The 25138-nt window shown below is 42.6% G+C and overlaps 1 protein-coding gene across 1 annotated transcript; it reads left to right on the forward strand.

The window, feature by feature from the left end:
- Positions 1-5518: 5518 nt before the first annotated feature.
- WNT16 (Wnt family member 16) lies at positions 5519-16914 on the forward strand. The gene is made up of 5 exons (XM_047694087.1): positions 5519-5741; positions 5934-6175; positions 8124-8410; positions 15287-16587; positions 16816-16914. The coding sequence occupies exons 1-4, from the start codon at positions 5647-5649 to the stop codon at positions 15749-15751; spliced, it is 1089 nt and encodes a 362-aa protein (XP_047550043.1). The 5' UTR covers positions 5519-5646; the 3' UTR covers positions 15752-16587; positions 16816-16914.
- The last annotated feature ends 8224 nt before the right edge of the window (positions 16915-25138 follow it).

The raw sequence follows: 25138 nt of genomic DNA on the forward strand, positions 1-25138 counted from the left end.
GAAGTAGGAATACGCAGGCCCCGCTTATGGGAAAGGGGAGGAAGAAGTTGGGCTGCCTACGAAGACTGAATGTGCCGAAATCAAGTGAATTTAATCAGAAACGACTGCTCTGGTCAAGTCCTGAGTGAAGGATTTAGAACTCAAACCAAAGGATTTGAAACTTAAGTGAGAGTAACTAGGAAATCGTGAAGGATTTCAGTCATGAGAGTGAAAAGCCTAAGGTCAGGTTTAAATGTGATACACCTCTGTGCGAGGACAGAGACCCGAGTGAACCCCAAACGCTGTTAGTTGCTTGGCCAGACTTAACCGCCACTCGAACACGTGACCCACCCACAAGGAGGCCGGTAGCCAGTGGTGGAATGTGAGCAGCAACCTTGAATACAAAAGCAACTTTGGCACAGGCTGATTTTTAACTCGTCTTTTACCGGCCGGAATATTTATTACGTCAGATCAAGTTTAATCATTTGACCCAGCAGTAAGAATAAGATAGACACAGGCAAATCTTTCTAAAAGACTCTTCCCTCCAAAGTTTTCTCCCTTAAAAGTCAAGGTTGCTCAATTTCACTAAAAAGGAAAAGAAGAGACGATTTGTTTTTTCCATTATAGACAGCCCAGGGATCGCTCTATCAATAGTAATCTAAAAAACATAAATTCCGGATTTTTGAAGTAGTTTTCCTGACACCTTATTAAAATCAATAATAACTCACTCAAGTTGCTTTGTTTTACAAAATTCAAAAAAAAAATTTTTTTTTTTTGAAAAGAGAAGTTGAGAGAATCGATATTCTCCGGGTCTTTCAGTTTTGTGTGTTTTGCTTCCCTGTGCCCTCGCGCAATAGTGACCGCTCTCTCGTTCATCAGGGATGGTGTTTTATTCCCTCATTCCAATGAGACAGCGTAAATCACACAAATACCACTAGAGATAGGCCACTTCTCTTCTTCAGCCTCAATTCTTAGGACAAGTAGACAAAAAATGTTGGCTTTCATTCTTGCGGAGATTTAAACAGAAGACAACATCCTTTTTCAACTCCCGCTCTTCCTACTGATTCTGCCCCTGGTGTCAGCTCTGCGGCTCCAAGTCCGTCACTGTTATTGGCTTTTCAGGCCACCAAAGGACAACAGGACATCCAGAATGCCATTCTCTGCCCCCGCCTGACAGCCACAGTCACAAGCCTGTGCTCTGTTCCACACACTGATAGCCTCCAGGTGAAATTTAAAATAGAATGGATGGGGACCCAGTTATGTAAAAAGTCACCTCTGGTCTTCTGTTCTATCGTGGGAGTTAAGACCAGCTGGGGTGCTTCTGGTATCAGTTTCCAGTACATAAGTCTCTGTGATCTGCAGCAGAAATTCTTACAACGGGGCCCTTAGAAGTCTCGTTCTCTGATGGATTGCCAGAGGCAGAGTCCAAGGCATATCTGTGCAGACAGACTTTTTGCTGAGTTTCCCAGGGACGGAGAGAAAACTACCAGAAGGAACAGGCTCCTCTGGGTTCTACAACTAATAATCTAAGACTGCACTGAGTGGGCAGTAGGATTTATTACCAGCCAACGACTTATCAGTGGGCCCAGCTCGTCAAAGATGACTCCGGTCACGACAGATTCAGTCCCTTAAGAGAGCTCTTTGGGATGAATGAATGTGCTTGAGTTCTGGCTTTCTCCTCCTAAATATCTTTTTCTGGAATACAGCTCAAAACTCCTTATCCTGCTAGGAAAACAGGTTCAAGTACACAATCGCCTTGTGGACTCCAGAAGCTGCAGATGCTCCGGTGACCTGTGCAAACTTGGAGTCCCACGGTGCTTTTCTTAGCATTGATCAAATTTTAGGTAGCTGGGATCAGATCATGAGATGACATAGTATCAGTTGGTATTTTGAAGGATGAATGGTATGATCTTTGCAATGTTTTATAGATATGGGTACCTGAAGCTTGGAAAGGTGCAGAACACAGTAAACCATCAGGTCATATTCTATTGGCTGGTTAATATTTTGTCCTCCCTCCAAATTATGAAACTGAAAATAATAAATAGGAAAGAAGGCTCCTGCCTGCTACTTAAAAAATTAAAAATTTGAAATGTGCAGTTATGCATATGTTTCTATTTCTCTCTGAATAGTATAAACCTCACTCATGATAGTAGAAATGAAACACTTTATATTAGAGATATAAATTAGATTATGAAAGACCCTTCACCTTCTTGTTTCAGAATAACTAAAATATCTGTAACTTCCTTTATCCTTAAAATAAAATTTCATATGACCTGACAAGATTATAACGTAAAGTTCAACTGTTTAAAAAGATTTCTGCAATTAAAAGAATTCATTTTCACTGAAATTCAGAAACAAAATTTGAACTGAAGCCAAAAACTGGGGGCTAAAAAACTCTAGCTTGTCATCCTGGAAACTGGGCCATCACTCAGGTGGACATGCCTTGTCAATGACTAAGGTTTCTTCCTTCTGGGAGTGCAAATCCATCAGCAAATGCAGTCACCTCCCCCCATTACCACATACCCACACAACACAAACACACCACACTGAACCACACACACACCACCTCCCTCCCTCCAGCCCTACTGGAACCTAGTAGGAGATTGAGATCTGAAAGAGAGTTTGTTGTCCTCTTAACGGTGAGAAAACTGAGGGTCAATGATGACATTAATTGCCTAAGATTGTAACTGGCTGACAGGTGGGCACCTCAACCACCCAATTCATCCATTGCTGTCTACACGGCTCCTACTGGCCCCACAGAAACCAGAGAGCGAAGAGAGGGCAAAGGGCAGAAGTCTGTGTGGACTGACATCTGTCTCAGTGAGACCCACGTAATGGAGACCCACTCTGGGGTTTATCTTCAGAGAACACAATCTCTCTCTCTCTCTCTTTTTTTTTTTTTAAGATTTTATTTATTAATTTGACAGAGAGAGATCACAAGTAGACAGAGTGGCAGACAGAGACAAGGAAGCAGGCTCCCTGCCAAGCAGAGATTCCCTAAGCGGGGCTCGATCCCAGGACCCTGGGATCATGACCCGAGCAGCGGAAGGCAGAGGCTTTAACCCACTGAGCCACCCCGGCGCCCCCAGAACCTCTCTTTTGATGGAGATATCTGTGAACTGTGATGTAAAGAACCATGGGGCACAAAAGAGAAATTTAGATCCGGACGCCTAGTGATGTGGGATTTAATCAGGAAAAAAAAAAAAAAAGTTGTGAATCAGATGAGGCAGCAGTCTATGGCGGTGGAAAGAACAAGGCCTCTAAAATAAGAGTGAATTTTGATTCTACTACTTCTTAGCTGAGTGACCTTGAGAAAGTGTTTAACCTTTCCAAATTCATTGTTTTTAATCTATAAAATGAGTACCAGTGGGGCGGGGTAGGGTTGAAATTTTATGTGGAGAGAGAAAGAAGGAGATTGAATGTTGGAGGCACTTGTGAGGGTTTCAGTGCATGAGTTCACAATGCCTGGCAGGAAAAAAAAAAAAAAAGCCCCCAAATGTCTGTTCATTGAATGAAAAGGGTATTTCTTCAACTCTACCCACGCCTGGAAATAAGTATCCTTTGCTTTAGAAGTATGGACAGAATAATCCCTAAGTATTAATGGTCTCCCCTCCCCCATCTCCCCAAAGAGGAAGTCACTTCTCTAGTTTCATTGTTTAGCCCACTTAGCTATGTGCCCAGGGCGTTCCTCGTCACATTAATCCACTCAATAAATTGTGTTCAAAACCAAGTTTTCATGCACTGGGCCCAATGGCGGGGATACAGCACAGAGTGCTCCATGATCCCCCCACCCTGGAGAGGCTCACAGAATAAAGTGAGCTTGGATGAAAGTTCTGATTTTGAGCGAGGCCACTAGCCATTAGCCAAAATATTTCTGGATCAGTAACTACACCCTATCATCAACTTGACTCTCTAAAAATTACAATGTGGCTTTAGGACCTGGTACATGGTGTTCACTCAACAAATGTTTGTTGGATAAAGGAATGAATGGGATGGGATAGGAATTTCAGTGAGCTTTTACTGCTTTGGGCTTATATAGGAGATATGCAGCAAATAAAATTCTTTATTTGAGGATAATGCAAGCAAAGCCAATCTTTTATTTGAATAAGTTTGGATTATGGCACCCACTAAGCTGGTATGTCTAAACTGAGAATTTACTGCCATTTCAGAAGTCCTCTAGGGAGCAGGTGACCACTCTCAGAAAAGTTTTGTGTCACCGACAAGGAGAGCAAGGCTTCTGGATACCACAGCTAAGCATACCCGACTTGCCTTCACAGTTCTCGCAGAGATCTTCTATCCTGAAAAACACTGGTTAGCTAACCTTCCTAAACCGCCAGCCACCAGACATTCTCTGGCTTCTGAACTCTCTTTGGCTCCAAAGAGTACCTCACTGGATTCTATCCTCTCCTTCACTGAAATCTCAAATTCTTTTGTTTTAGACTTGTCTCTGTGGCTGGCTTGTGAACTTAAGGGAAGGGATATGGTCTTTATAAATTCCCCCCAGCACTGGGCACATGTAGGCATTTAATAAGTAAGTTTCTAAAACGTGCCTTCAGTGTGTAGCCCTGTCCAAGGTCTCCACGTGAGCCATAATATGGACTCGAGATGAGGGTAAGGACTCAAGCCTCATCTCTTCAAAAGCTCTCCGAGAAGCTCTCTCACGCATTCCTTCTCTGCCCTCCATCTTCTGACAGTGCTCTCAAAGAAGACTGCCGAAAATAAGACAAACCGGGAAAACGAAATCCCATAACACAATTTAAATATGGTAGATTAGACACTAGGCCAGAACCTTCTCTTTTGCTAAAAATAACTATTTAAACGACGACAACCTCAAGCTCGACAGCATTTCCCCCGTCTAAAGTCTCCTGACACATTGAGACCTCAAGCAGAGTGTGGAAAGGTCAACTTGTTTGGTATCTGACTCAAAACGATTCCTCTCCGGCGAGGTGAAGGAGAGGAAAGGAACGGGGGCAGTGAGATTTTCCAGCCACTCCACCCAGAGGGTAATTAATCCAAATGCGAGCAGGGTGGGTGGTACTCAAACATCTCCCATTCGACCCACGCCTTCCCCCAGGGTTGCTAAGACAGAAGCGGCCCTAGCAGTCTTCTGGTTGAATCCATACCCCTCCCGCAGGGCCCCGCTCGCGGAAGACCGTGACAGGAGGAAAGGTCGAGAACACACCCGGGTCTGGACCCGCCGTCCGGGAGCAGCGGGCCCGAGCGCCTCCCGCGGAGCCCGCTCGCAGCCAATGGGAGCCTGAGGTCCGGGGATGATGAGATGCGGGGCCGAGGCTGGGCCAATCAGGCTCCAGGCGCGGCCAGGGGGAGGAGATGGGAGGAGAGGCCGGGGGCGATGGAGACAGAGCTACATCAACAGAAGTTTCTCACCTATTCCGGCGAGGGACGCTCCCGCACCTCCTGCACACCTCCAGCTCGTCGCAGGAGGAGGGCCCCAGGCTCCTTTCTCCACCTCCTCTCACTGCTCCCTGCAAGCCAGGGGAAGGCTGCGGAGAGCCCTTATCACCGCTGGCCTTCTTTTTATGTTGTCTGCAGGGGGAAAGAGGGCGAGGGACAACTCGGTGCTGGGGAACTGACCTCTGGCTCGGCGGGCCCCTGGGGAGCGAGAGCAGAGGAGTGGCTAGGGCTGGGGGACTCCATGCGGGGGCCATGGACAGAGCGGCGCTCCTGGGACTGTCGCGCCTGTGCGCGCTGTGGGCAGCCCTGCTCGCGCTGTTCCCCTGTGGAGCCCAAGGAAATTGGATGTGAGTATGGGGGCAGTAGGGGCGCACGCGGGTTGTGGCAAAAGGGGTGCCCAGCTTCAGGGAACTTTCAGTTGAAGAGGGGGAGCAAGATGGGGGGTTCCTAGAGCGGATGACCCAGTTTTCGGAAAAAAATCTGGGATTGGAAAGGAGAGCTGGGGAGCGGCTCACGCTAGGGACGGCGGTGTCTTACAGGTGGTTGGGCATCGCCTCCTTCGGGGTTCCGGAGAAGCTGGGCTGCGCCAACTTGCCGCTGAACAGCCGCCAGAAGGAGCTGTGCAAGAAGAAACCGTACCTGCTGCCCAGCATCGGAGAGGGCGCGCGGCTGGGCATTCAGGAGTGCAGGAGCCAGTTCAGACACGAGAGGTGGAACTGCCTGGTCACCGCCGCCGCCCCGCCGGGCACCAGCCCCCTTTTTGGCTACGAGCTGAGCAGCGGTAAGTCCCGGGACCCTCCGGGATGGCGCGGGATGGAGGGCGACGACTCCTTCAAGTACAGTAAACAGAGTAGCGCTTGCGTGGTCCGTCGCTCTCTAAATCCCAAAAGAGGCCCTTTAGTGGACGAGAACTGGGGGGTGACGGAAGCCAGGCCCGGGTGCAGGTGCGGTCCTGGAGGGGGGTGACCCCCCGGGTCCGGAGCCGGGCGCTAGGAGCTGTAGCTCTTCCTCCTTCCCGCCGCGCCGGGCAGGAGTTACAGAAAAACTGACACTCCACCCGGCAGACCCCTCGGACCCCGTAGCGCCCCCCTACGTGGGTGACCAGCTGGAGAAACATGATGTCTGCTGCAGGGAATGCTGCCGCCGCATCTGCTTTGATTTAACCAGCGCCGCTGCGCACCGAGCCCTGGACAAGGGGCTAATTGCAGCGAAGCCTCGCGTTTGTTGGCACCTCGGAGCGCGGGGTAGACAGAATAATGCTGGTTTCTAAAGGGAGTGTCCTGGGCAACTCCACGTGCGCTCACCCGAGCGCGACTACTTTGGCTCTCCCCTCTGTTCTCTTTTCCTTCTCTATCTTCCCTCCTCGGAGCACACCCGCGGCGCGGGGAGCTGCAGTAAAAGTTCCACTTCCACGTGCCTGGTTACTCGGTAGGGATAAAGGCACAGGGAACCAGGATTGTTCTAGGAATCTCAGCAGATTCAGAGAGTTTTAGAACCTAGGAACCGAAAGATTCGTTGTTGTTTTTCACATTCGTTTCCGTTCTCCCTCCTCCTTGGACCCTTCTCCACACGTTCCCTGCACACATCGCCGCCAAAGCATTGCGCTTGCCCCGCTGCGTTTTGGGCGGCACGCCCTTCCGAAGGAGCCCTGACCCCCGCGGAAGAAAAAAGAAGTGAAGAAGGAAGAAGGGGGGGGAAAGGAGGAGGAAGAAGGAAGAGAGAGAAGGAGGAGGAAAAGGAGAAGGAAAAGGAGGGAGAACAGGAGGGAGAGGAGGAGGAGAAAAAGAAGAAAAAAGTTTCAGTTGCTGAAATGCAGAGACATCAGCTGTTGAAAAGGTTTATTGGACAACGGGCATGCAACTCTACTCTAATCTTAACATCTCAAAAGAAAAAAGGTCACCTGCTGAGTCTCTTCTAGTCCATTTTGCTAATGTTTTGATAGGACCTTAATTTGCAAAGAGTTTAGCTCAATCGTTATTGTAGGTATGCTAAATATTCAATGATTTTCTATAATAATTATTTTTTATTTTTCTGGTGACATTTCAATCCTTTCATTGCCTTTCAGCCTGTAAAAGGATGAGCTAGTAATATATAAGATATTTAACTGTTTAATATTAATATTTGTGATTGTTATTTATAATATCTTCCTTAAAAAAAAAAGAACGGTTTTTGATATGAAAGTTAACTGTAACATCTACTGATTGCTTTGGCCTTTGCTTAATCCTAATTTGCATACCAGCATACAACATACAAACAAAAATCACACCAAATTTTTCAGCGTGTATTTCATGAGAACACATTCAAAATGATAATTTTTTTAAAAAGTAATCTGGACTCTTTTGGGCATTGTATTACCATTTGCGGTATCCATGCAGAGATTTTTAAATTCAACACATATTTATTGAACTTTTATTGTCTATTAAGCACTGAGCTAGGTGTTGGCATATTTTTTAATTTTAAAAATAAACAGATGATTCTAAGGTGTGAGGACAATTTACGATACACAATATATAAACCCCCCCCAAGTGAAATACTGAAAATTAATGTTGCTTTTTTGAAAGACTGAAACACTATGAAATCGTCCTTCCTAAATATGTCCTCATTAAAACATCCATTGAAAGCAATTGAAAAACAGCTTCCCTGCTAAGAGGATGAACAGGAAGCTTTGTTGTGAACATAAACAGACAGAGGTTTGGCTCTTTCATTCAGCAATTTATGTTTTGTTCTAGGTACCAAGGAAACAGCATTTATTTATGCTGTGATGGCAGCAGGCCTGGTGCATTCTGTGACCAGGTCTTGCAGTGCAGGCAACATGACGGAGTGCTCCTGTGATACCACCTTACAGAATGGCGGTTCAGCGAGCGAAGGTTGGCACTGGGGGGGCTGCTCCGACGATGTCCAGTATGGCATGTGGTTCAGCAGAAAGTTCCTAGATTTCCCCATCAGAAACACTACAGGAAAAGAAAGCAAAGTACTTTTAGCAATGAACCTGCACAACAACGAAGCTGGAAGGCAGGTACGTATCAGAAAATGGAATGAAATCTAGTGCCTTTAAGTAAATAACACTAGGATTACACTTCGGAATGCATCTGTCCAAATGACTTGAAAAACATACACTTGTAGTCTGAGAAATATATATGTCATACATATGTATGGTATGTATGTGTGTTTATTATATATGGATAACTTCTACATTGATCTAGTTTCAGTTCTCCATCTGATAGGAGTTGAATCTGATTATAGAATGTATTGGTGATTTTGTACTTTGTACACCCAGAACACTAATTATAAAATAATAGGCGTAGACGTGCCTTTGGGGTCATTTTGTTCCATTTGTGAGAGAGCCAGACTAACGTCTATAGAATCTGTCTTTCTAATGGGACTGAATCAAATTCCATCTCAAATTTGCATTTTGATTTTTTAAAATCTATTTTTAGTGAGCAATGACTCCCAAACATGTTATCATTATGTCCTTACATTCTCTAGCAAGCATTCTTGAATACATCCGGGAATATATAACTCTTAACTAACATTTTGGTAAAACAAAGTTTTTAAAAAGATAATTTGTTATTTGATTATAAAGTGATATAGATCCATTGTAAAAATGATAAGTGCAGATAAGAATCTAAGATATATTATATGTATGAATACTTAAATATATATAAGACTGAAGGGTAGGCAAATTTGAAGAACCACCACCTAATTAACCTTTTTTTTTTGTGAATTTTGGTTTTTCATATTAAGTTTTCTCAAAATGGAATCAATTTGTAACTTAATTTACCTTTTACATATTTATTTAAATGACTATTGACACCATAAAGTTTGAGCTTTACAACATAGCTGAATTACTTGGCAATTCATAGCGATTTTCCTAAAACAGTCCAAACTTTCTTACGAATATACATTTTCTATGTTGTAATAATCTTTTCAAGACAGGGAATATCAGCACATGTCCTATATTATTGTAATATCCAATAACCTGTAAAAGTCCAAAAGTAGTCATTGCAATCCTCCACAATCTCCTGAAATAAATTAAAACAAGTTGCCGTGTCTGTCAGGAATATTTAAAATACATGTTGCATTTGTTTTACATTTTTGGAATAAATAGAACCCATGTAGCATAGGTGCAAGTTTCAACCAGCTTTCTTTGCTTAACCGCTCTGGTTTATAATACAAAAACAGAAAACTCCATAAATGTTATTATCACCATAACACTTCAAATTCAAATCTGAATTTTCAATTTGATTTGAATATTGATATAAAATAGTAAAATAGAAAGTAGGAAAGTCAGTAAATAGCTAGGTAGGCTTTTCATATTTTTGTTGAGAAGCTTTAAAAGTTAGCTGATCACACTAAAGTAACTCTTGTTTAATACTGTAGTTATGCACGTATCTCTTCTCCTTAAAATTTTGCATGAAAAAAAATTCAATGAATGGGGTTCTGCTTCCATGTAAATATTCTCCAATAAAGGATTTTTAAAATTATTTCTAACATAGGACTATAAAAGAGGGTTAAATATATGTTTACATTTTTAAATGTATGTTCTTTAAAACTTTAGAATTCAAATGAGAAAAATACTAAAATAATTCAAATTAATATATTTTAAAAACAAAAATGAATATTGATTATCGATTTAGATCTTAAATCTTCTTTAGCCATTCTTGAAATAATTTGGTAGAGCTTTTTAAAAATTTAACTAGAAAACAACACTTGGAAATTCATGTCATAATTAATTCCCTTGAATGAAGATGATCCCCAGACTTGTGAGAAGGTCGGAAATATTCCAACTGTGTTTTTATTAGTATCATTAAGCAGCTATTTAGTTTTATTCTGTCTCGTGTGTTGTTTCAAATTAGGTAACAGTATTTGCCTCTGTAACTATTTGATCTTAAACTATTATTTATATTCTGAGTTTATTAAAAACATACAACCGTTTAGCATCCATTTTAATCCACTGTGTTTGTTGGCAAAAAAAACAATCTCGTCACATTACCGGGGTTTCTGCCATTTTAATTATGCAGAAAACAATTCAGCCTAAACATATACATTCCGTTTGTGTCAATTTCAGGGTTCTCTCTACTGAATCTTTTTGTTCCCCATTGGTCTAGATGGAATCTTAAAATATTACAAAATATTACCTGGACTGCTGTTTTTGTTGGTCTTTTTTCAGGAAGTATTACAACTCAAACATTTTTGTATTTTTCTTTCCACTGGTGGCTCCCCCCCAAAAAAAACCCGCCACCACCACCAGCACCAGCACCACAGCAACAACAAAAACCAACCAAGTTTGCAGGCTATTATCTAACAAGGAAGAACAACCAACTCCATTTTTAAGATTGGCAATTAAGATTTTAATCTAATAGGCATATTCTTCTGGGTAAAGTTCAAGGTCTGCATTCAATTGAGTTGATTTTCTTAGTCTCAAAATCCCAAACTCAAAATGTAGGAAAGCGTTCAGAGAAATGTGGGTACTGGCGCTTAGTAGTGCTGTGAGCTAGGATAGATGATTTTCTAACCGCTGACCTTAAGTACTCTGATTCCCACTTGGTTTCTGACACCATTCCTAAAGTTATGACTCCAAGAATAATGTTGCTGAATGGTGATTGGCTAACAGAATGATGTGATGTCTTCCAGGGGCAGAACTTCTGGGAATAATGTGACTTGGAATATTTATGGGTATTTCTTTTGGTGTGCTTAAAATATTTCCATTCTTCCCCTGTCCACCTCATAAACTTTTAAGTTTCCCTACCCCATAATTTGTTTTATGATGAGTAACTCAAAAAAGTGGGAGGGGCCCAACCCCAAATGTTCATTGACCTGTTTCAAGAATATTTATAAGTACTTGAACAACACATAAGTGTTTTGCCTTTCAGCAGGTTCAAATATATTTTTGGACTGAAAGAGACAAAATGGGTCAGAGGAATAGGAATTCTACATATAACCATCCAACCTTATGTCACCGTTTTCCTAAAAACTTAACCAGATCATCTGATAGTTGACTAAATGAACTGCTCATAACAAAATGTTCTGCAGCAGTTTTTTGGGTCATTTCTGTAAAGTTTGGATAAAACAATCATTGCCTGCTGGGTTACCTCGGAGTCAAAATGGTGGGGCCAGCAATTCCACAGCCCATTTTTCAAGCAGTTTCTATTTTTACATTAAGTATTAATGATACATCTTTCCTATTTCAGTTCATTAGAAGTTTATCAAACCAAAACTTAACGCAAAGAGCCCAGTAAATTAAATGCTACCCTCCTAATTGCTCTCTCATAGTTTAAAAATATTCCACCAAAATGTGCACATCTGTTTGCAATAGTTCACAAAACATTCCTCTGTTAATATCGTTATAAACCCTAACAACTCGACTAGAGTAGAGAAAAGAATTTTCTCATAACCACATGCTACTCAGATGGTTGCTATCCTTTTACTTTTCTTGTTAGCAGGAAAGGACTGCTATCACTACAGCCCAGAATGGCTACTTGACATTAATTAAGAATCCTAGCTGAAAAGCTCAGAATATATACTTTTTTGTGGAGTGTTCGTGCAAGTTCCTTAAACATACTCCATTTTCCACTTTCACTTTTCTCTGTTCTACTAAAATTCTCCTGTTGGATACAAAGACTTTAGATCATATATCGCCAGCTGTACATTTTAATGTAAAAGGCTAGTGTCTTAATCATGCTGTTGATTGTTGGTAAAACTGGAATAATATGTAAGTACATGTTCATTAATGACCTACTGTGTGCAAGGCATTTCTTCCCACAAAACTAAATCAAGTAAAACAATTTATGAAGAGGTGCTCTGAGAAACAGCCAAGTTCTACCGTGTGTGTGTGTGTATGTGTGTGTGTGTGTGTGTGTGTGAGAGAGAGAGAGAGAGAGAGAGAGAGAGATCTGCCCTAGAACTCTGCATTTCATTAAATTCTCCTGGTGGTAACTACATTGCTTTATTTTAATCCCTATTTGTCCAAGTTTCTTCCTTAGAGTGTTTTGGGTCTATAGTCATTTAAATTGCATGTCAAGTTATTGGATTTCCTCTCCTTGAAGTTTATTTGGCTTTCTATCCTAAACTATATATATATATATATATATATATATATATATATATATATATATGGTAAACTACATATAATATAAAATATATATGATAAAATGTAAGATATGTAGATGATAAAAATGCCATTTTTATACTTACTATTAAGGACAAAAAGATAATGGAATTGAAAGGTAATAGAATAAAACTTCAAAATATCATCCCTGAAAAGTTACAATCAACTCCAGATATTTAAAAGACCCTAGTTTTCCTCTGGCAGGAAAATCTTCCCAAAATTCTGATACACATTCTGCAGGTGGTACCATTAGATTTGAAAATGAGTCTCTCTTTTTATCTTTCAAACCAAGTAATATGTCACTCTGGGGACTGACTCAGTTGTGGACTAAGGAATGGGAGGAGAACCCAGCAGGATCAAGGTCTCCCCATACCATTGACTCTCCTGGCAGTGACTCTTTTGCTAAGGTGGTTTTCAACTCTTCCTTCCAATTCATATAACCAACAGAGAATGAGTTAAAACTTGTTCCAGTGAGCTGGACTAACCATTCCATAAGTATTTGGTGAGCATCTACTCTGTCTTCCATGCTTTGCAAATTGGCAACACCATACGTGATGTCTGAACTGGTTAATGAAAGAAAAAGTCCGTCCCTCAGTAAGATCCTGAGCAAGAGCCGGCTTTAAATCACCAAGTGATGACTGGAAGGAATGCTGATCAGGTTTAAATACATAAACAGACATTCTTCGATTTTTGGCTTTCTTTGGACAATTTGTTTTGTTATTACCTAGCATTAACTGAGCTCTTATTCTCATATCCTTCAAGCCTTTAAAATCTGAACAAAAGTACACAGATTGCATTCATTTGAACATTTATTTGCCTGGAGCCATTTGAAAGAATTGAAGTCTTTGTGACTATCGAATGCCATAAATTTAAGCAAATAAGCGTTTGCGCCATACTTTATTTTTTTGTGTGCCGCACTTTATGAATTGCTCTCATTATCATTGAGAGTTATCTTTTGCCCAGCGTTAATAAGAAATAGACATAGCTACTTGCTTCTCCGTTTTGTGAATTCACAAAAAGCATATGTGCTCTCTTCTATAAAGGACAGGGTTTAAATATTATTCTGTTTATTATTTTAAACACTAATAAGAAGTATCAAATATCACACAAATCAATACCATATGCTCTCACTCAAGTTTGCAACTATGATAAATTGTCCGAAATATTCTGTCTCATTAGATAGTTCAGAAACTCTAATTTGTTAGGAAACCTAACATTCCACAAACATGTCGGTGTCGGGTTTAGCATAAAATAGCCAAGCATAAACCCTTGTCATTTTATAGTTTTGATAAGAAGTGTAAGTGGAATTTAAGCGGTGAAGTTCTTCCTTTCTTTGGTGCGATTACACACATAATTTCCATGTTATTGAACGGACAGATCACTTTTTCATTTTACCCAGCATGCTGACAGACCGTCAACACGAGAGCTAGCCCTAGCGATTTATTAATCTGCTCTGCCATCCTCTGGGGACTGAAGGAAGCTGTGCTGACTAGCCTGGTGTGTAAGACAGCAGAACCCTAAAGTTCTTGAAATCTCTACCTTGCCTTTGCACTGTTAGCCCCTTTTCAAATTTTTCTCTCAACTCTCCCTGTATCATCATCATCTTCTTCTTCTTCTTCTTCTTCTTCTTCTTCTTCTTCTTCTTCTTCTTCTTCTTCTTCTTTCTTCTTTCTTCTTTCTTCTTTCTTCTTTCTTCTTCTTCTTCGGGAGAGGGGATATTTATTTAGATTCTAATGTGTGCCAGGCAGTGGGTTCTTATGGATATACGTAATTTCATTGATTTCCTCAGTCTGAATAAACCAAACTCTGCACTTTGAATTGAAAAGTTACATACATATATTACCCCTCTGCTACGAGGGGATGGTGCTACCGATCCATCAGGAATAGGACATATGTTTTGAGTTAATTTTCCAGAAGAGGGGAAGAATGTGCTGGGAGCAACCACATTCTCCAGCCCCTTCTCCTTCTGACCAACTTAAGTTGATTAGTCAGGGTTTCTCATGTGGTCTGTGACCAGAGGATAACGCGGTTCCCAACCCCCACGCCCACGTGAACGTAAGGGACTTTTACAGTGATCGAACGCCGGAGCTCTCAGTTCCGTAGATCTCAAGCTTGGATGCCCGTTAGGATCATCTGAGCAGTTTTATGGAAGCGCCGCTGTCCCGACCGCACCTCTGCGGGTTAAGTCAGAATCTCAGGGATTAGAGCCCTGCTTATCCGTTAAATTCCCCTGATGCTTCTGTGCACGTGCGCGCCCAGGACACCTGCCCTCCCAGTGCTTCTCCAACCTTAATGCACGTAGGAGTCACCGGAGAATCTTATTAAAATCCAGATTCTGGTGCTGTGGGTCCGCAGTGGGGCCTGGGAGTCTGCATTTCCCACGAGGGCTGTCGGTGCTGCCGGTCCACGAACCGCGCACTCTGAGTTGTAAGGTGATTGGTGTCAGGAACAGGGAAGTACGCGTGGGCATCCTCTCACACCCAGAATTCTACAAAGAAATAGAAATAGAAGTGGTTTCCCTCTATTGTCTCAGATCGCCCCCCGATAACAGTAGCAGCCTGGTCCACCACTTCAAGACTTGGGAGTGTTTGCTCGGCAGGGTCAAGAGAAGGACAGAACACTTGAACCCTGAAGCAACTGTAAAGAGCCTTCGCGTTCAAAGCGATCAACTTTAGGCAGGACTAAGCAGACCCAGAAAGGGAAGGGATGAGGTCAAGTCAGGCTTCGGGCGCGGAGGGAAAACCCTTCATGAATGCTGTTTAATACCATTACGGTTGGTTTCAGGCTGTCGCCAAGTTGATGTCCGTGGATTGCCGATGTCACGGAGTTTCCGGCTCCTGCGCTGTGAAAACGTGCTGGAAAACTATGTCTTCTTTCGAAAAGATTGGCCACTTGTTGAAGGATAAATACGAAAACAGTGTCCAAATCTCGGACAAAATAAAGAGGAAAATGCGCAGAAGAGACAAAGATCAGAAGAAAATACCCATTCGCAAGGATGATCTCCTCTACGTCAATAAGTCTCCCAATTACTGTGTCGAGGATAAGAAACTAGGGATCCCCGGGACCCAAGGCAGAGAATGCAACCGCACGTCGGAGGGCGCGGACGGCTGCAACCTCCTTTGCTGTGGCCGAGGCTACAACACCCACGTGGTCAGGCACGTGGAGAGGTGCGAGTGCAAGTTTATTTGGTGCTGCTACGTCCGCTGCAGGAGGTGTGAAAGCATGACTGACGTCCACACTTGCAAGTAGCCCCTCCGGCCAGCCTCTCACCGTGCAGGCCTGGTGAAGCTGACCCCTGCCTCCTCTAAGTCCCAGACCCTGGCGCTTGGCGCTGAGCTCCCTTTACCCAACAGATAGCCGATCACACACAGAGCGCATGGATTTTGGGGGAGGAAGGAGCAGAGTTGACAAGGTTTGGGTTCATTTTTTGCTGGTTTAGAAATATATATTGACACACCAGGAAGATAATCCGACTCCTGAAGAAGAAAGAACAGGAAGCCTTCACACGGGAAGACCTGGTCCATATTCAGGATAAAGATCTGGATTGTGGAACTCAGCTGTGGAACTCAGCAGTAGTGGGTGAATATTAGGCGTTTTTGAAAGACACTTCTTCTAGCAGCAAGGAACAGTAAACAGGATCTCATTTATTCTCTCAACATTTTAGATGAAGAAATCATATGGTTCGCGCATAGAAACAGATGCTGGAAAGTTAACAGAAGTACTGGGTGCTTAGTTTCCCTTTCATGCATTTCGAAAAAAGGGCAATTAAAACGAATTTCCCTTAGTGATACTGTGTGCCTAAAAAGTGTTTGCTAGAGATGTTTAGTGACAAAAGGGAAGAATCTAAACGTAAAAAGTAAAATTATGGTTTGGATTTTAAGTGCCTTTTAACTAGGAGAACTTATCTAGAAAAATTTCAGTCAGATATACAGCACTTTTTCTATCCTTGGCTTCATTTTTAAAAAATTTAAATTCAAGTTAGTTAACATATAGTGTTGTTGGTTTCATTCTTTAATGATAGACCTGTTGCTACTATTAAAACCCCAGCTCAGAAATAATGGGGAAGAGAGGGATTTTAAAAGCAGGTGGGAGGGGCGCCTGGGTGGCTCGGTGGGTTAAAGCCTCTGCCTTCAGCTCAGGTCATGATCCCAGGGTCCTGGGATGGAGCCCCACGTTGGGCTCTCTGCTCAGCAGGGAGCCTGCTTCCTCCTCTCTCTCTCTGCCTGCCTCTCTGCCTACTTGTGGCCTCTGTCTGTCAAATAAATAAATAAATAAATCTTAAAAAAATGTTTAAAAAAAATAAATAAAAGCAGGTGGGAAAATTAAAGGTAAAAACATAAAGGGCTCTCATACATTGTAAGGGGAAGCACCCTTTAAGTGTGTAAAAACAGTATTTTGTATAGTATTTTGCTTAAAAAAGTTATATATTTTGTAAATACAGTATTTAAGTTATATGATATATATTGAGACTTGAGACACTTATTGCCAAAGCCCAAGAGCAAGGGCAATAAAATTATCTCAGAAATAAAATTAGCTTCTGTTTCTTTCCATACCTTTTTTAAACATTGAAAAGAAGTTAATTGAGTAGTTAGTTATATGGATGTGTTTTTCTTGTCAAAATGACAATTTTAGATGTTATAGGTTAAAATATGCTGCAAAATATTGAGAATTGTGTTATTTCAGCAGATTACTTAAGTTCTGCTTCTAATTAGTTATGTTTAACTTGTAAGGTTATTATAATAAATTATGCAGTAAAAGTGTTAACTGGTAAGAGAATCTAAATCAAAATAATGATCAATTTGTGGATTTGATATCCTGGATATTTATTATATTGTATGTAATGCTGCATTTCTATGTGAATGTTGAATGGTCTAAGTTTAGTATCCACGCATGTATATTCATCATATTTTACAAGGTTCCTGGTAGAAATAACAGGGCTATATTTAAGGTTGTGTTTAAATGTAGATGCTTATGTTTTTATGAATTCTTAAACATTTCAGTATTATATAGGGAAAAATTTCTAAATTCAGAAAGGACAAAGAAAGAATATTTTTTTTCTTATTATAAAGAAATGTTTCCTTGTCCACAGGTCTCATTCTTTTGGCTTTCCATTTTATTTACCAAGGCAGAGCAACAATTTGTGAAAAAGAGAAAACCCATGGAAAACATCTCAGGCATGCTTAGTATTAAATTCAAGGCAAAACACTTAATTGTGGCCCTTAAAGTATAACAAAAAATTATTTATAAATGAGAAATTCAGAAATGATAATTGAATAAATATAGTACTTATTTAAAAGAGTGGTTTACCAATCTAGCGTCCACTGAGAAACACTTATTCTCATGTCTTTTTTTTTTTTTTTTTTTGGCACAGCAAATCTATTTTGTCTGCATTGAAAATAAGCAATCTCTCTTTTTTTTAAGATAAAGAATAGTTCCCATTAACAACCGATTTCTTCTATTAACTAGACATCTTTTCGTAATTACCTTACCAACCAATTGGAAGAACCAGACAGATGCTAATTCCCAAATACCCGACTACTATTGAGCTGTTGCTGAAGAAGACAGTGATGCCAACTCAGACTCTCCTCTCTGGGATGCCTGAGCAGAACTCCAAAGACTCAAGCTGTGTCTCTCACTTCTTCTTTTACTTCTCCTCCCTGGCTTCAACACGGAAGCCATCCTTGGATGTCTTCCCTGTTTTACTGACGGACAGCCTGGGCATGGTTCATTTTCCTCCCACTCCCCATCATGGTTGAGGTAGCACCATGGAACTCTGGGGGATACAAGTTGTGGAGCCCAAGTGTTCCTTTCCATTCTGGATGATTTTGCCTGCGTTACTTAGGTCTCTTCATGTTGCAAGTCACAGAAAATGCAACTCAGACTGACAAACATTGAAGGAAATAGACTGACTCCGTCCGTAACTGAAAGTCCAGAGTTGTGCCTGGTTCCTGTGAAGCTTGATCAAAAATATCATGCTATACTCCCCATGGTTCAGGTCTTTCCAGCTCTAGTTGAAACAGCCTGGCTTCTGCAGTGTTGTCTTCTACTTCAGGCCCCACACAGTGGGGTGGATGCTTCCCACCCCCAGTGGCCCCAGGCTCTCCTCTTTTCTTAGCAACATGGCTGCCACACGCCCTCCCAGACCTCACCTTCTCCTACCACTCATTCTAAGGAAAGAGAGAGGTTCTTTTTTGGTTGCTCCCATAGGAGAGATGGAAAACTTTGTTTTTTCCTTCTTCACAGAATGCCCAGCAAAGGTCGTTCTGTGTCCCATTGGCTCTAGTTGGTTAACGTGTCCATCCCTGAACCAATCAGAATGGCCATTGGAAGCTGGGGTTCGGGGATAAATTCACTGATCATCTTAAGGTAATGGAGACCCACGCTGGCACCTGGTGGTGAGGTCACTTCTAACTAAACCCACATAGCTTGAGATAGGGAAGTGGTGAATCCACAGAGGAAAACCAGGGTTAATGTTACCATTAAAGTACCCGGGTGCTGGGCAGCGCAGACATTAGATGTCCTCAGCTCTAGTGATGTGTTTTGAAAGCAGCTTTCTGGCAGCACGTGGGTCAGGCTTAGAGTCGCACAAAGCAAGCTGTGGATACATGTATAGGATACAAAGTGTCTTCATTTCTTTAAATGCCCTTGATGACCTTAAAAGGGAAGGGGAGGGGAGGTGGATCTGGTGTATGAATTTCACACTTAGGAGTTCAACTATTTTGTAAATTGGGGGCTGCCTAATAGAGGCAATGGTAAGAGGCAATGATGATTGTCTGAAAATGCTACTGAGAAAACCTGTCAAATGGCATTATCTGTAACCTCTGGATAAATAAGTTTGCTGATTGAAACCTTTCCCTGCTAGTAGTATTTTACAAAACATTAAACACACTTTGATTAGTTTGACTATAAACAATTGCATTATTTCCTTATTCCCAATCTGGATGATCATTGTTTTTGTTCTGAAAGAAACTCTGATAGTTGTATTTAGAATAACAATAGGATTTTATACAATTTAGATGCTATGACCATGTATATATTAGCAGCTTTATAATCATGTGACATCCCCCATCGGTATTTTAGAAACACACTTTAGGGGCGCCTGGGTGGCTCAGTGGGTTAAAGCCTCTGCCTTCGGCTCAGGTCATGATCTCAGGGTCCTGGGATCGAGCCCCACATCGTGCTCTCTGTTCAGCAGGGAGCCTGCTTCCTCCTCTCTCTCTGCCTGCCTGTCTGCCTACTTGTGATCTCTATCTGTCAAATAAATAAATCCTTAAAAAACAAACAAACAGGGGCCCCTGGGTGGCTCAGTGGGTTAAGCCGCTGCCTTCAGCTCAGCTCATGATCTCAGGGTCCTGGGATCGAGCCCCACATCAGGCTCTCTGCTCAGCAGGGAGCCTGCTTCCTCCTCTCTCTCTCTGCCTGCCTGTCTGCCTACTTGTGATCTCTCTCTGTCAAATAAATAAATAAAATCTTTAAAAAAAAATTAAAATACAAACAAAAAAACCACCACACACTCTAACTTTCTGAAGTACCATCAGGACTGTTAGGTTTGGGGGTTTTTTTTGTTGCTTGTTTTTAATGATTTTTTTAAAAGATTTTATTTATTTGACAGACACAGATCACAAGTAGGCAGAGAGAGAGAGGAGAAAGCAGGCTCCCTGCTGAGCAGAGAGCCCGATGCAGGGCTCCATCCCAGGACCCTGGGATCATGAGGTGAGCCAAAGGCAGGTTTAACCCACTAAGCCACCCAGGTGCCCCGGTAGGTTTGGGTTTAAAATGAGGAACCAGAAAAGCTTTCCATCAAAATATTGATTGATAGGCAATTGGATGATACTTGTCACATCACGTCCCAAAGGCCACCAAAGACTGCAGAGATCCACCCGTTTGGAGTCAGTCTGTGACCCAGAGCACTGTAATCCACTTAGCTGACTTGCAGAAGAAAAATTCAAATCCCATCTCCAGGAACCATGAATACTCCTCAGGACAAGCTCTTCTGAAGGAAAGTTGGCTTGAAAGCCTTGATTTTTTTCCCCCCAATTTCAGTCTCACGATAGACCAGATGTGATAAGTCATAACATTTTTTGGAGTAGGGCGATGGGGTAACCTGAGAAGGACAAATGTGTGTGGCTCAGCATGAAAGAGGGACACGGGAGGGGGGGGGGGACACCAGGGACTCATTTCCTTTAAAATAGAAAATAATAGCAGACACTTAGATGGTGCTTACTCTATTCCAGGCATTGTTTCCAGTAACTTCTATGTATTCCTCAGAGTCTGGGCCCTTTGCCACTCTGTAATATTGTGCCTCACACAGCATCAAGACTATCACACACTGAGTTTACAGTACACCATTTAAAGAGTTTGGGGCATTTGTAAATATAATGAAAATTCCGGGATGTTCCTTCAGGGTTTGGCTGTATCAACTTGGTTGAAGAACAGTAGTGAAGTGATGGAAGAACTGAGAGCTTAAAATTCACCATGAAATAGAATTAAAAGACACTGCCTCTTGATTTCTAAGCTCAGAGTGATTTAAACTCCCTGCTATTTTAGATCCCAGTGTGGTTAACAGTTGGATTTTGCAGGAGCTTAACAATCATTTCCAAAAAGGAAATGACTAGGGGTAAAGATCAAACTAATTTAGTCCGACATTAAATAAATACTTACATCCTTTTTATTGTTGTGCTTACAGCCAATTGTTACATAAAGTGTCATTTTTAATACATGGATGATACTTACCATTGGTAATGATTTACATTCATATCCGAAACAAAACCGCTAGAGGAGATTTGCATGATTAACAAAACCCGCTCGGAACAAAATCAGGTTCGAGAAAGCAGCCTCTCCCACTGATTGTAAAGGAAAGTAATAATAAATGTGGACTAAGTCAACACAAACTGCAGTTTTCGTATGTGACTTTTTAATTTGCAGAGTAAGTGAAAGCATCTGATGGATGTGCGAGACTGGAAAAGCAGAACGAGTTGTGGGGCATAGAGCTGCCCGGTTCCCTCTGTCCCCTCGCCGTTCTGAACCCTCGGGTAGGCTCACCTCCATGCTTCTATGGAAAGCCAAGGAGCCTTCCCCTTTGCATGCTAGTAACAGTCAAACCCTCATAGCCATGCCCATATCCACTCGGTCATGTATAGCTACAAAGGAAGGGTGGCCTCTTGTACCCCCAGTTATTCTTAGACAAAAGAGAAATGTCACCAAACTTAACTGCTCATTTAAATACACCTTGAACTCTTCATTAACTAAAGAAAGGGGTAAATATACAAAATATAAGTCAGTAATCACCTTTGTTTCTAGTACACAATCCCCATTTTTCTTTTCTTTTCTTTTCTTTTTTTTTTTTTAGTGGGTTTTTGGGTAAGTTGTGTCATTTTTATTTTCCCTCCAGCTCTACCGAGATATAACGGACACATAACATTGTGTAAGTTTAATGTCCTATCCACGGAGGTTGCTTCATCTCAAGCTCCCGGGCACACAACCAACGTGTATTCCGTATGGGCTTATACGAGGCAAGCCTGCAAGGTAGAAAAACTGAAAAAGCGAATATGGTAATGTCTCTTCAACATCCCCCCTATTTAATGGGTAGGGGCAGAGAAATTTTACAAGCTGAAAGATAAATTTCACCACTCAATATGAGAAGTTCTCTCCTTTTGCTGGCTTGACCACTTTTTCTTTCCCTGGATGCCCACTTCATTTCTTGAGAAACTGAACTTCGTTGACAGAGAACTACAATCTCCAATTTGCAACGGTCACAACTGCAATTGTGTTCATGTCCGTCACACCCAGTGCTATAGAACTAGAGGGAACCTCCCCCAAACAGCCTATTTCCCTGACATGAGTTTAACATGCCCGTGTAAGGTGTCCACAGTTCACTCCTGGGACGAACGTTTCAGATTTCTACAGAAGTACAAGCTTCTTTTTACTGAAGTTAAACCTATGGTCCTCTCCCTCAGGGACAACAGAAAGCCACGTCAGGCAGGCTGCCCTCCCCTGGGCCCACAGCTTGCCCTCACACCCGAGGAGTTGCTCCCCAGCTGCCTCTCCTACTTCTGCCACGCGGGGCATCCCCGCAGAACCGCGACACTCAGGCACCACCACCTTGACCACCAACCCTACTCCTAACCGTAGCGGTCAGTATCGTTTGCCTCGGGATCTCCGCTCTGCTCAGAGCTCGGACTAGCAAGACATTATCCTCGAGGCTCCTTTCTGTGCTGGTCAAATAAATCCCACGGCGCTTCTCTACTCAGGCCCGCAGTCCTCGTGGGTATGCAGAAGCTAAACATTTTTGGAAGCTGAAACTTAAAATATTTGAAAAGAGTTCTATGTTAAAATGAACATCTGTGAATGATAAACTGAAAAATTCACATGAAGTTTTGGGATGAGAGAACCTCTGAGGCTCAGACTGGGCTCTTAGCTAAAACCTGACTTCCGGAAGCGGGCATTTCCTTGCCTCAGCTGTGAGGGCTCTACCTACAGAAAACAGAGCAATCCTGTCAGACCTTCTGCTGCAGTGAGGCTAAGACTCGGCAGGGAATTCACTGGCTCTGGTGAATCAGGCTTGTCCATCTGAGCAGGCCAGATCCAGGCAGGACAGCACCAGAAGTCACAAGGCATTGCCGAAAACCGGTTTGAAAGTCAAATGTATAAAGTTCAAATAATGAATCTACTGTTAGAAGTGAAGCGTAGGTCTCAGAAAGCAAAAATTTCAAAATCCGTTCAAGAAGGTCTTGCCCACACCGCTTCCCCTGCAGCGGGGACAGCTAGTGCAACTGTATCATGTGCTTATTCCAACGGCCAGCTGCCTGGAGAACCACAAAAACCCGAATTCTGCATATGGAAAGGAGTCCGGTGTCAGTGCGGACTGAGTGGAAGGGCAGGTGTACACAGTCAGAGGCTTGGGGCCCAGAGAACCCGGAGGGGCTGCACCCTTGTCACCGTCTTCCTGTCCAAGGCATTCAATGGCTCCGTTTTGGGCTTGGTGTCTTCGTCCATTCGGGTTGCTGTAACAAAACACCAGACTGGGGGGCTTATAAACAACAGAAATTCAGTCCTCACAGTTTTAGAAGCTGTGAAGTCCCGAATCAAGGTGCTCAGACATTTAGTGTCTGGGAAAGGCCTGCTTCTTGGTTCCTGTGTTTTCTCGCTGTGTCCTCACATGGCTGAAGGGGTCAGGAAGCTCTCTGGGGTTTCTTGGATAACAGCTCTACCCTCAGTGAGGGATCTACCCTTCAGACCTAATTGCCTCCCAAAGGCCCCACCTCCAAACACCATTGCACTGGAGACTGGGTTTCAACACAGGGGTGCTGGGGAGGACACAAACATGAAGACCATAGAATTTGGTAGGATGGGGTTGGGAAGCTGAAGGCTGGCTTAACTTTTCTCCTTGGCTGAAATTTACCAGCCTTCAAGAGACAGAGTCAATCACAACAGCCAGACTAGCAGTTCCATTTCTTGAGTGCGCACAGACACCACGAATACGTGCTAGCATCCGTAACTCACCGTGGTGAGGAGGAGGACCTTCTCCCGTTCCTCGCGCAGTCAACAATGAAGTAGAGACATGTACTCATGCAAGTGTGACTGTTACCCAGTACACTACACTGTCTCCATTACAGAATTCACTCCTCTTTAAGGTTTTAGGCCCCTTTTCTCACTGGCGATCCAGTAAAATAAATATGGGCTAATTACTTGAAACACTGGGAACATGCTGTTCCTAGTTCCAAGACCTAGAGCCAGCCACGTGCCCCAGTCAGTCAGTTTAGTAATGGCAGCGAGTTGTACCTGTGAACTAGCTATTCTGGGAAGGTGGTCTTCTCTGTAGTAAGTTTGCTTATCAACTGCCCATAAAACAAGGCAAGAGGAACTTTTCTTCTGTCTCTAACTGAAGGGCCAGCAAGTCCCTTTTCCTTTCTAGAAGAGAGATCCTCATATTGAAAGCCTTTCCTCCTTAACAGAGCGGCCCTCCAGTGGCTTGCACCCTCCCTGGATTGCGGGCAGGTTCTGGTGGATGAAGTCTCAGGTTCCAGGATGGCCTACCCCACACTCCCTCGGGCCACCTAGCAGCAGACTGCCCCTCGCAAGCCAGGCCTGCCTGATTTTTGCTCTAGCTAGCTTTGACTTGACAGGAACCTCAAGAAAGGGGCTCTGGGAGAGGAGACACAAGCAGTAGGACGGGAGTAGTGAAAGTGAGGGAGCTTGAGGGGCTTGGGGATTGACTAGCTATTGCAACATGACACCCAAAAACCAAGTATGTGGTAGAAAAATCATCCTAGGTAGAGGCACCAAAAGAATTCTGAGGGGTGCTTTAGAAAAGGTAAAATCGGGTACTTTTTCCTGTTAATCTACATGTTAATCTATACGTACCTGCCACTGTCCAAGGCCATATTAAAGAGGTTAAGTGACAAATCTTTTCCCCAATCAATACAAGTAATTTTTTTCCTCTCATACTCATTTCAGAAAATATTCTAAATGCATTTCTACTTTTTTATGTTAATTTTTTTATTAACATATAACGTATTATTTGTTTCAGGGGTACAGGTCTGTGATTCATTAGTCTTACACAATTCACAGCACTCACCATAGCACACACCCTCCCCAATGTCCATAACCCAATCACCTGCATTTGTACTCTTAATA

This window comes from Lutra lutra, chromosome 11 (genome assembly GCF_902655055.1).
Source record: "Lutra lutra chromosome 11, mLutLut1.2, whole genome shotgun sequence".
NCBI classification, from domain to species: Eukaryota; Metazoa; Chordata; class Mammalia; order Carnivora; family Mustelidae; genus Lutra; species Lutra lutra.